Genomic DNA, 12332 nt, shown 5'->3' with positions numbered 1-12332 from the left:
GGGTGTCAATGCAATGCCATGTGATGGAATTGGGTATCAATGCAATGCCATATGATGGAATTGGGTGTCAAAACCTTAACTGAGCCCACTCGCACCGATGCATTATAAGATTATTTTTTTATATAAGCACGTTGTTTTTTTTCCATAGGAGCCTGTGGTGGGGGGGGGGGGGGGGGGGGGGGGGGGGGTGGGGGGGGGGGGGGGGGGGGAACAGCGCTGTGTCATGAATATTGGCAGTGCCTACAAGGCACCTGCATCATCTGCTGTGCAGCTTTGAAGATGACAGAGGGAGGGTTTGCAGGAAGAGAGGACATTCTCCTGAAAAAGGCAGCTAAATGCTGCTCCAGCAATCTGAACTCTATCCATGCTTTTACCTGCTGCCACCTCCTCTTGGAAACGTCCTTCTATGAGGGAGAACTGGTCAGATGGGCTCTCTAAGCTCATGGGTGCCAGCACTAATTTGCTTGGAGAGGTCCTGGCTGGTGATACTGGGCACTCCCCTCCAGAGCAGGGTGGATATATTTGGCATCTCCACCTGCTGTGTTGAATTCCATGTGACATCTGATCCTATGTAGCTCTGGAGTGAACTGCAGAAATCAACCCTGTGTTACAATGCAAACACACACGCCCCTTCCTGGGTTCCAGGCACCTGCCAGGCAGAGAGACCGCACCAGGCTTGGCAAAATCCACACTGGGGGCAGACGGGCAGATAAACCCACCAGGGTCCAAGAGGACAGTGTAGGCAGTTGGGCAATCAAGTGCTTGTTCAGAACAAAGTGCAGGGGGAGTTTTAATGTCCCGTAGTGTCCTGTCTCCTTGCTGTTTTTTGTCGTACCATCTCAGCTGGATCGTGCAGCCATGCCAGCAAAGGAGGAGGCAGGGGGGTCACAGGGCAGCATAGCCAGGAATGGGGTAAGTTTGCAAGGCTGAGAAAAAGCTCTTTCTGCTGTATTGAAAGGAATGCATGGAGTCTTCTCTGAAGGATGAGGGCTGCCGGCTTCTTGATGGTTAGCCCTGCTGTAGTGCCAGGTCCTGTTGTAACCTCCCTTTTCTTCCACTGCTCCAGTACTGCTATTCCCATAATAATACCCTCTGGGCTGATTGTGCCCCAGAGTGGGCTCTGTAACTTTAGGGTTCCCTTCACCATAAATATTACATTCTCCTCAGCTCCCAGCTTTGTGGCTATGGCAGTGGGGTTAAATGCAAATAGCTCCCCAAACACACATCTCCCACCACAGGCTGCTTAGAGGGCGTGGGAATGCTATTGGCAGCTGAGCTGTAGCAAGCGTCTCCAGAGGAGTTCTCCACTTTGGATTTGAAAGCAGGGATAGAGCATGAACACAGTGAGCTTTGATAGATTGATGTGCGTGTTGGCTGGGAGGAAACTGAAATATCTATTAGGCAGACATCTCTGGTGGTAGATTAGTATTAAGCTATATGCAGTTCGTAAAGGGAATGAACACTGAAACCACAGAGGTAATAGTGGTGCCTGAGTACTTGTGTCAGGATGGCATCTACCACTCTCGAGCAAAGCCAGGACTCTCTGGAACTAGGGGCTGATAACTGCAAAGGACCTAGGGACTGATAATTGTAGAGTCCCTGCCCCAGGGATTTTTGCAGTTTAAAATTTAAACACCTGTAGTCTGTAGTCTGTGAATGTCCTTCCTGCAGTAAACGGATCGCATGCGTGTGTGTGCGCATGTGCAATGCATGTGTGTGTATGAATAGCTTCCCTGTGGGGGGAGTTAGTGCTGCTCACGTGCGAGTCCTCAGCGCTCTCCTGCTCCTAGTCAAGGGATCAAGGGAGTCTTTCCTTTCCGTCCTTGTGGACAATGTTTTGTGTTGCTGAAACAGGGGGCTGAGAGGCCTATCTGCTACAGGGCTGTGAAGCACCAGGTGAGATGGCAAGGAATGAAGTCCTAGGCTGTTTGTTGCAAGTGGTGCTATAATAGTGTACCTGGATGCACCTACGGGAAGCCGCAAATAACAGTAAGCTTCTAAAATGTGTTGGCATCCTGAGAGAAGAGAGGTGGTATGACGTTAGCAGCCAAGGAAGAGGCTGGGTGCTAAGCTATGATACGTTTGGGTCTCTGTCGAGCAGCCCTCCCTGCATCCATGCGTTCAAAGTTCCTTCACCTGCTACTTTCTCCAGCACTGCCTTATGGCTGTTCTTCTTTGACTGCTGATAGGCAAATCTTTGAGGAACTGTTCTGATGTGATAAGCAAATATTTGCTGCTTCTTGAAGGACTCCTGATTGCATCAGACCTCATTGCACTGATTTTTTTTGTTATATAACATGGTTAAGTTTTTTTTTTCTTTGACTGAAAGGCAGGACATGAGGTCCCTCTGATAACTCTGATCTCCCTCCTCCCTTTCTTATCCTGTATCTCATTGACTTAAAGGGCAAGAGATCTCATTTCTTGAATGGTGTGCAGCAGCAATTCTTTTCATTCCCTCCCCACACAGTGAATGAACAGTTTCTGCCCAGACTTCCTCTGAGTCCAGGAACTAGGAATCAAACTCGAGTCTACTCTCAGGCAGGTCAGGGCATGTCATGGTGGCAGTGGGATGGCTTGTGTGCTTTCCGCCCAGTGTAAAGCCTCTAAAGGGGTTAATTAGCTTGGAATTTGTTCTATTGCATATGGACTGTCTCTAGTGGTTAGAGAGCCAAGAAATGCTCAGAAGATTGTTGCAACTAATGTTCTGGCTTGTATCTCTGTTTTAATTTAATGCTGGTAACAGCTGGCAAAAGCTCTAGGAACTCCTTGAGAGATACTGTCGAGTTCTGGGCACTAAACTTTTTGGAATCATCTTTCTTTAAGGAAAGATGAACAAAGCATTATCACACCCGGGCTTGCCTTAAAACAAGGTTTTTAAACTGAAGATTGTTCAGCTCAAAGGACCATCCTCTGTTGTTTGAACTGAAGTAGCACTTAATCTCTCTAAGGGCCTGGACAGACTGTCACATTTTACATTGGTTTTGTATGCCAATTAAATTCAACCACCAAAAAAAGTAGTCAAAAAGGCCAAGGCTGAATCAATTTAGTCGTTGCAGGTTAGTTTAAGTTGCAGAGCTTAAACTGAGAAACACCTGGACAGACATTCACTTTTGATTCGGGAAATGCACCCACATACCTGCAGTGGCTCAGGCCAGAAGCCAAGGGGTGCTACAGCACAGCTGTCTGGCACACAGCCAGCATGGGCTGTGTGTTTGCTTCCTCTTCCTGCTGCCCCCGGATTTGCAGTCCAGACTCAGAGCAGCAGGACTCTGCAGGGTTGCTCATCAATCATTTCCTCTTCCTGCTTCCAGGTGCCTTTGGGATTTGTAGTCCATAGTTGCAGCCAGCAGTAAGTTTTAGTAAGGCAGCTCTTTACTGGGGGTGGGGGGAGTTTAACCCCCCTCCCTGACCCCAGAACCCAGCTGGGGTTTGCCTGGGAAGGGGGGCAGCCCCACCCCCCACGCCCCAAACACTTCTCTGCTTAAGCAGACAGCACAGCCCAGCCCAGGGCTGGAAAGCATGCCAGGATGCTGGGGAACTGTGATTTAACTTGAGCCAGGAAGGGGTCTGGGACAGAAGTTTCATAAACTGGTTTGACCCAAATCAGTTAAGTCTGATACTACATTCAACCAGGTTTATCTGAAACCATTTCAGCTATTTTGAAACTGGTTTACATGCATGAACTTCTGGTCTGTTACAGTTTTAAGCCAGTTTCTAATGACTTAAACCGGTTTATGTGTAACTTCTGTCCCTAGCCCAGATGTGCACTTACCATGGTTACCCCAGGGTGGAGGTAGACAGATGAAACCTAAACTGTTATAACTGATACCAGTTGAGTTTATCCCGGATTCTTTCAGGGACAGTTCTCCATAGGGTTGGGCAAAATTGACTCTGTTGTAGGGGTTTCCATCCTCTGTCTGCTACGTTGTTTGTGAATGTGTTGTCTTTCTGTGTACTAATTCTGCTACACCTGAGAGCTGCTAGCACTAGAAGACTGTTCTCCAATGGCTCAGCTATTGCAGTGGGACACTGCATGTTGTTTCCAGTGTTTGCATGTACAAGGTAATTTCCAATGCTGATCTGGTTTTGCTGTTGGAAGGAATTCAGCCTGGAAAATCAGCTTTTCTGCTTACGGGGAATGAAACTAGTTAGGAATTTGTCTGTGATTATGAACCAATTAACCCTCTTCCCCAACCCTTCGGTGCTGGGCACTTTCTTGTAACGTTTGTTCCTTGAGAGTTTCCTCTTCCCTCCTTATCTTTTTTCCAGTTGTCTTGCTTGCCTTGCATGTTGTGGCTTGTATTGCCTTCAGTGCACCCCCAGTAGCAAGTAGTATGTTGAGCACCCTTTATATCAAGTCTGTCCAATTTTTCTAAGCAGCCCTGGGGCTGACTGCCACATGCCAGGAGCTGAATGCCACGGGCACCCTGACCTGCACTATGTATGGATGCTCTCCCCTCCCACTGCGGCACTGTGCATGTTCCCATGCCCCTCGCCCCCACTGATGGGGGGGGTGTACTCCTTCCCTGCACCTCCTGCCTCCGTAAACCTGGCCTTACCCTCAGTTCCCCCTTCCATGCTTTGCTGCACAGGGGAAGGCAGAGGAAGCAAAGGGAGCACAAAGACTCCTGTTGCTGTTACAGCTGGAACAATGATCAGGCAGGAGCCTGGGGGCCACAGCTTAACCCTTTTTGGGCTGCCAATTAGCCCTGCTTTTCATATCATTAGACCCTCTGCTTGCAAAAAGCTCTTGCATCCATCACATGCACTGTGCAGAATCCCTTGAGTTCCTGGAGTTTGAAATGGACTTTAAGTGAACAGTGACAAGGCTGGCAGTTGTTAAATCAGCTGTGTCCAGAACAAACGCTGAGTGGTGTGTGCATGGGGGACAGCCTGGCTCCAATCGGCGTCTTGTTCGCATGACTTCAGTTTGAATGCCGTGTGACTACTTTTACAAGCTGCAGAACAACCCTCAAGAAGAACCGCTTGCAGATGCCAAAAATAGTCAAGGACAGGGAACGGTGAGTGTAAATGGGCGATTCTCAACGCTGGGGGGCTGTGAGAGTCGTACGATGGTAGCACCGATAGGTGTACAAATATGATTCATGAGACAACCCCAGAGATTTCTAATAGGTATCCATAGTGCTAAAAACATTCTGACCTGCTGATCTTTCTGCGTTCTTTGCATCAGAAGAATTGCTCTAGTATCTTTTCAGTCAAAAAAAGAGTGAAAACTAAGAGCTTTCATTTCCCAAGGGGGGCCCTCGAGTCTAAAAGGTTGAGAACTGCTGATGTAATCCTTGTGCTAAGCGCCTTACACAGGCAACCGTAAAGCAGTCACTTGGGTAGTCGGTTGGAGGGTCCAGGAGGACAATTTTATTTCATTAATGCAGAGCAATAAAAGGAGCATGGACAAGAATAACAGTGGTTGTTAATCTAGTCCAGTTTATGGGCTATATCTGTGAACTTTGCATATCTCTGATTAACTTGAAAGGGATCTTAGTTAACTAGTAACCAAGTGCTTTGAGAGCCAGACTGCAGAGTAGAGAGCTAGCCCCCTGCCAGCCACAGGTGGCTTGACCCTCACCTGTGGTGGCAAAAGATCCAAGGAGCGAAGAGGTTAATCTGTTGGGGTGTGTAAGCAACAGGCCAAAGACTGGAGCAGGAACAGCGAGTTTCCCTGAGTTGCTGTGATCTGTAGGAGGGCCCTGAGCTGTCTGCTCTGTGCTCTGGATTCGATTCCTGGTAGGGGAGCAGGGAGGCAGGGTGCTTCCCTGACCGTGTTTAAGCCACATCCAGGTCCCATCCCCGCCAGGCCTGGTGATACCTGCGCTGGAACAGTCGGGACCTGCCCCTGCCCTCCCTGAAGAGGGTCGATGCGGGATGAGGCTGTCAGGGGAACGTTTTGTAGCCTACGTGGCCCTGAAGAGACGCAGCCAGACACTCACTAGGCCCCACGCCAGTCCTCTGTAACCCCTGGCCATGCTGCTGTCTGAGCCCTGCCAACAGCTATTATGTTAACACATAGCAGCTCCTTCCATTGTTTCCCTGGGCAGCCCAAAGAAAGGCTTTCTCCTGGAGGAAGGATTCTGACAAACTGGAGCTGACTAATAACACCGCCTGCTTGGCTAAGGTGCCCAGCCTGCTGCTTGGTACATGGAAAGCCTGGTCTTTGGAGGTGCTGAGCCCTTGCAATGATTGGGGGCACCAGGCTTCAAGCAGGGCTGGCATAACTGGCCAACCCTCACAGGTAGCAGCCTGGGGTGGCAAACTGAAGGGGATGGCAGGAACGGTGTGCTCATATGCACCACCATGTGCTCCCTTGGGGCCACCCCAGGAGTGTGGGTATGTGAAGAAGCGAGCAGAGCAGCTCCAGTGCAGTTAAGCTGCTGCTCCAGGGCTCTGCCTGGTGCCCACCCTCATCCAGTCCCAGGTACGTTACAAGGTTGGGTGGCAAAAAGGCCTAGAGAGCATAAATCCTTGCAGTGCTCCTGGCTCCAGAGCATGATGCATTTTTCTTAGTGCCCTACCAGCATTGGCTGGTGCCCACCAATGACTCCTGCGTCCAGCTGAGCCCTATTGCATCCTCCAGAAGTGGTGCTCGGCACTGCAGTGGCACTATTGAGATCAGCCATGCACCCCCTGGAAGCGCCAGTCGCGAAACTGGAACTTCTGGCGATCGGCTGCAGAGCGACCCACCCCCCTCGACCAGTGATCTGGTGCCCCCCTGGACTTGGGAGGCACCAGCCGCCCATGTTAGGATCCCTGGGTAAGAAGGGCTGATGGTGAGTGCCAATAGCCCTATTTGCAAGTAGGGAAGCTGAGTCCCAGAGACGTGAGATGAAATTGCCCCTGGCCAGAAGCAGTCCAGGAGCTCCCAAGTCTGTGCTCCAGTCTCCAGACCAGTGAGAAGCTATGTGTTTCACCCCTCAGCATGATCCCCATCTGCAGGGGCTGGGCACTGTGGCATAGGCTCTCTGGCAGCACCAGCCTGCTGCCGTGGGCATGTTGCAGCTGTGGTGAAACCTTGGCAAAAGTCTGGTTGGCCCAGGGTGTCCTGACCGTCCTTGACCAAGGGAAGGAAAAGCACGGGCACGAGGGAGCCAGGCAGAGCCCTGCAGAGTTTCACGCTGAGCCCAGGAGGGTTCAGAGGACGGATCACGTATATGGGGCAATAAACAGCACTACTGTGTGCACTTGGGCACACCCTGGCTGTAGCCGGGCTGGGGGGGGTCCTTGCTTTGGGGCCCTTCCCTCCGTTCCTCCTCTGCTTTAAAAGCCCAGACTCTGCTTTGTGCCTCACACATCACCATGAAGCCAGAAAAGGAGACACAGGACAGTCCCAACTTGTGCGAGAGCAGAGAGGGGGTGAGTTTGCCTGGCTCCTTCTTGGAGCCACACAGAGGGATTGTAGCGTCTTTTCAGTGAGGCACCGCAGTCTGGGCACGGAGCTGGGAGCCTCGCTCAGGCTGACTGACTCCCTGACCTTGGGCAGTCACCGGACCTCTCCCTGTGGGCAATTAAAATCTCTGAGGAAGCTTGAATGAATATTGGGTAAACCAGAGGTCGCTCTGAAAGATCTCATGAAAGAGCCTGTGTCCTCACAGATGGCCTAAGGGAATCGGGCAATGAAAAGGCTCCAAGACAGTGAGGTTAATGACAGCTGGAGGAAATAATGTGCTTGTGAATGAGAATGGGATTTGATTGCCTGGGGTAGCAATGTAGTTACGGTAGCGAGCTATAAAAAAAGAGCTTTGCCAACAGCGGCACAGCCGGCTCTAGCCTGAGAGCGCAGTAGTGACGAGTACTCGACTCGTCGCTACGACTAAGGACCCTGTTCCTACAAACAGCGCCCATTTATTGTCAGGCCGAGTGGATGGAAAAGTTCTTGATGGAGTGGGCCGGTGGGCTGCTCGTTCCTCAAATGCAGATGATCATTGAGTAAAAATGGAACAAGAAAGAAGGGAGGAGACTTTGGTTTTTCTACCAAATCTTTTTTCCTTTATGTAAGGTTTTGCTGTGTTTCAATGGCCAGTTGGAGAAAAGAGGGTTGGGTTAAAGATCGTAGTTCAGGGACCGTCATTCAGAACTCAGAGATGTGCCACAACGTGACAGGAGACCCAAGCGAACCGCTGACATTTCCAAGGGGGAATCCAGGGGAAGCGGTGCCTACTTTTCTTCATAAGCAAAAGAGGGCAGGAGTCCTATATTTTAAAGCATCTTTTGGAGGTCCCCACTAATGACAGCCTGAAAACCATTCCCGACAATGTAACTCATCTTCTTCCCTGCAGAAACTGACTGTTTTGCTCGCCTTGGTGACACTGGTGTCCACCTTCGGATCGTCCTTCCAGTACGGTTACAATGTCTCCGTGATCAACTCTCCCGCTCCGGTAGGTAGCAGGTAACAGCCTTGAGAGAGAGGATAATGAGAAGCAGACCCCTACCAGCGAAGGGCACGTGGGTGTGCATGTGTGTGATACACATTCCTATGTGAACAAAGTCTAAGCTTGATAAGGAGGAGTTCTCCAAGGGAGGCGAGGCACATGTTAACACTGTTCTCTGCCTAGTGTTTACTGCGTGCAGTGATTTCAGGGGGTTAGGCTGAAACACGATTACAGGATTGCATTGAACTGGGCTCTGGCGGTGATCCTCCCCCTCTTCCTTTTTGCCGGTATGTCTCTTCGTGCCCTTTCCCTTCCCTGCTCCACCATCCACCACAGCTCTGTACTGAGGGTCTCCTTATCTTCATTGTTACCCTTCTGCAAGGACCACAACTCTCTGTATCTACTCTTGACCCCAAATTCCTATTTTTCTCCACTATCTTTATGTCCATCAGTCCACTGAACGTCATTATCTCCAGGACATTGCCAAAATTCATTCCCTGATGGTCCCGACCTCCCCATAATGAATCCCTGCTCATGCACAAGCTGTTACTACCACCTGTCTTGGCCAGGGGTGCTCAACCCCTGGCCTGTGGGTCAAATCAGGCCCTCAGTGCCAGGTCATCTGGTCTGCAGGGCTCCCCTGATGCCAAATTTCTGGACCTCTGGGGAGCCCCACAGACCAGATAACGTGGCCCTGCACACAGAAGCAGGCACATGGGGCCTGATCCTGGCACATGTGGACAGAGCAATGCCTGATCCTGGCACGCAGGGCCTGCACCAGGTGTTGCTAGGCCAGGCAGGGATGGTGCAAGACCTGATCCAGGCGCAGAAGGCCTGATGGTGCCAAAAGATGGAGTCTTGACTCGAGCTTGTCCTCCTGACACTGCTTGCTGAGGCGCAGAGCCCCAAAGCTAAGCCAGGCACCCAGAAGAGCCAGTCTGTCCTGGGCTTCCTCTCCATTTCCTCCCTAGATCCTGTGTGCCTCAACTTGAAGAAAATATAGGAATTTGTGCTGAGCATCACTCTGTTTGTTCCTGTTGGGCTTTTATAGCAGGAATAAAGGTTTCCATCATGTTTTCTTGCTCCTGAGCCTCTCTTGGATCTTTTCTAGTTCATGCAAAACTTCTACAACCAAACCTACATGGACAGGTATGGCACCTACATGGACAGCAACTTCCGGACACTGCTCTGGTCTCTCACCGTGTCCATGTTCCCACTTGGAGGCTTCTTTGGGTCCCTGCTGGTTGGTCCTCTGGTGAACAATTGTGGCAGGTAAGTAGCAAAGGCTCTTCGGTGCCATCTGACCAGTCAGCAATGGAGCCTGTTACCCTGTTTTGAATTAAAGTGGTCCTGCAGGTCTGCCCAGCTCCTGGCCACATCCGCTCTGCCGCTATACAACCAGACTAATAGTTACTGAGCAGACCAGGAAAGGATCCCACCTCCTTTTCCCTTTGTGGTCACTGGTCTGATGGGCTGGGTGCAGAGGGCAGGTGGGGGACTTGGCTACACGGGCCATCTGGTCGGGACTATTAGACCTTGCTCTCTCACGCCTATATGACCTATATGACCCCTCATCTTAATAATAATCCTTTCTGTTCCATCTATGTGGGGAGCAGCTTAATTTGTCAAAGGCCCGTGTGGTTCAATTCTGCCATTTGTATTTTATGTCCTTGGCGTTCACCGTCACCACTCTCTCCTCAGCCATGTGCTCTTGGGTGTGAAATGATGATCAAGAAGCCTTCAGGAGGGCAACAAAGAAGGGGAGGGTCACAGAGGAAATCCTGGGCTGGCCCCTGGGTTTGATTACCCTGGGTTAGATGCTTCACCTCTCTATACCTTTGCTCCATACCTGTAAAACAGGATCATAACACTTCCTTTCTTGATTTTTGTCTGTTTAAAAGATAAGATTTCCCTTGGGCTGGGGCCACCTCTATGTATGCACAGCCCCCCGACACAGCTAGACCCCAAACTCAGTTGGGGCCTTTAGATACCATTGTAGTAAAAATGATAATGACCTATAATTGTCACCCGCTTGGTCTCTTCACAGAAAGGGCACTTTACTGATAAATAATCTCTTCTCCATTGTCCCCGCAATCCTCATGGGGACCTCGGAGGTGGCAAAGACCTTTGAGGGGATTATTCTTTCCCGAATCATCATTGGAATAAATGCAGGTGGGTGAAAAGCTGGATGGACACACAGGACAAATGGTAGGTTTCTCTGGGCCAGGGAGGGGGGGACGCCACATTAGGTGGGTACATGAGCGGCATATTAGAGTGATATTGTTCATGGTAGTGCTAGGTTTGCTTGTGGTAAAATACTCCATTCAATATTTGACTCTGTGCACAGCAGACGTTATTGATGAAGGTGATCTTGGTGAAGAGAAGAGACGAGGCTGGAGCGTGAGTTGTGTGGCAGCATCTCTGTTTGTACATGTAGCTATGTTCTTTAATAAATGTCTCCTTTTTTAAATGGGCTATTAGTCAACAGCTCATACAACCTGCTACTCTCTGAGTGATGATCCATTTCCTCATATTTTTAGGCCAAATTTATATTCCCTGTTTGATTAAACTAGCAACAGAACACCTCTGCCAGTCTGAAGTCATTAGAGACATGGCCATATGCAGATGTCCATCCCAGGATCTACCTATTTTGACGACATTGAAAATGGCCTTGTTATCAATGCAGGGTTCAGGGTCACTGGGATCTATTATAGTGGCTAGCTATACTTCTGGCACTGTAATGTAGTGTAGGCTAGCCCAGGCTGGCTTTAAATGTGCACCAGCAGCTGTGTGATGATGGTGATATGGAGCTTGGAGTAAGTGCGTAATATTTAGCCAGCTTCTCAGATGGGTTTTGTACTGTGAGAAGCTCAGTGCTCCTGGGGTTTTACTGATACCAGTTTAAAGGATGCTGCAGTTACTGACAGCCCAGGTTACATGGAACAAAATACTGTTTATTACTATCTACCTGTTGTACAGCACCTTGAGTGCTTGCCGCATCTGGTTAAATAATAGTCCTTCTGATCCTAACTCTAGTCACAATCCAGTCACTGACTCTAGTCCAGCACAACCACAAATCTGCTCTGTAGTTTTATTAGAAAACTTGGCTGCTCTGCAAAGAGATGACAGGTAAACAGGGTAACTAGGATATGAAGCCAATGACTCTGCAGTATAAACCCATCAAAGTCAGTGCATTTGCAGTGGAGATTAATCTGACCCAGTATATTTACTGACTCAGGAAACCTGGCAGCAGCTTTAACATTGGCTCTCAGCAAGTAAATATTCAACGCTGTGCTCTCTGCTCCTCGCTTCCTGTTATTTATAACTCTAAGGCAGAGCAGAGGAGACTCTAACCTGCGTTCCTCTGCCCACCTGACCTGGCCTGAACTATGGGGTCTGCCCAGAGGATGTGGCCAGGCCTGGCCTGGATTTGATTAATGTTGTGCCTTTGCAAACATCAGGCCAGCTTCATTGGATGGTAACGGCAGTAAAAGCCCTAGTGTAGACAGGGCTTCAGGGGCCTGAAGGTATTGTACAGCAGCGGTTCTCAACCTTTTGCATCTTGCATCCCACCAACCATTTTGTCAAAGAACCCTGGTCCCACCATGATAAAAACAAAACCCCATAAAATTGCACTGCTCGAGATCTGTTGATTCATCTAGTTGAAATGCAAACAACTGATTTTTTTTCAATCAGGCAATGAGTTGAAGTCCCACCTACACGAACTTCATGTCCCACCCATGGGACGTGTCCCACTGGTTGAGAAATATTGTTGTACAGGATCTGAGTAATCCAGGTCTAGATGACAAGATGCCCTGCCCACTTCTAAGCTTTTCTTCCGAGTCCCAAGGATTGGAAACTGTAAAGGCACAGCCCAGGCTGCTTAAGGGCAGCTGATGGTTCAGAAGTTTTATCAGGGAGGGAATGCCCTCAATCAGATGCACACTC

General features: G+C 49.7%; 1 protein-coding gene across 3 annotated transcripts in view; it reads left to right on the top strand.

Annotated features, from left to right (window-relative positions):
* Window positions 1-667: 667 nt before the first annotated feature.
* The window catches only part of LOC102370745 (solute carrier family 2, facilitated glucose transporter member 5), a 21630-nt gene continuing 9965 nt past the window's right edge, over window positions 668-12332 (top strand). The window contains exons 1-4 of one of the 3 annotated variants that reach the window (XM_014525592.2): window positions 668-912; window positions 8292-8390; window positions 9496-9656; window positions 10432-10556. In XM_014525592.2, coding sequence (XP_014381078.1) covers window positions 859-912; window positions 8292-8390; window positions 9496-9656; window positions 10432-10556 — 439 coding nt within the window. In that variant the 5' untranslated portion in view covers window positions 668-858. Of the gene's footprint in view, window positions 913-935; window positions 1897-4934; window positions 5022-8291; window positions 8391-9495; window positions 9657-10431; window positions 10557-12332 lie in introns of those variants that run through there. The other 2 variants (XM_025191611.1, XM_025191610.1) reach the window with 2 other exon arrangements.

This window comes from Alligator sinensis, unplaced genomic scaffold (assembly GCF_000455745.1).
Source record: "Alligator sinensis unplaced genomic scaffold, ASM45574v1 scaffold457_1, whole genome shotgun sequence".
Taxonomy (NCBI): domain Eukaryota; kingdom Metazoa; phylum Chordata; order Crocodylia; family Alligatoridae; genus Alligator; species Alligator sinensis.
This window is presented reverse-complemented; position numbering and strand designations above follow the sequence as displayed.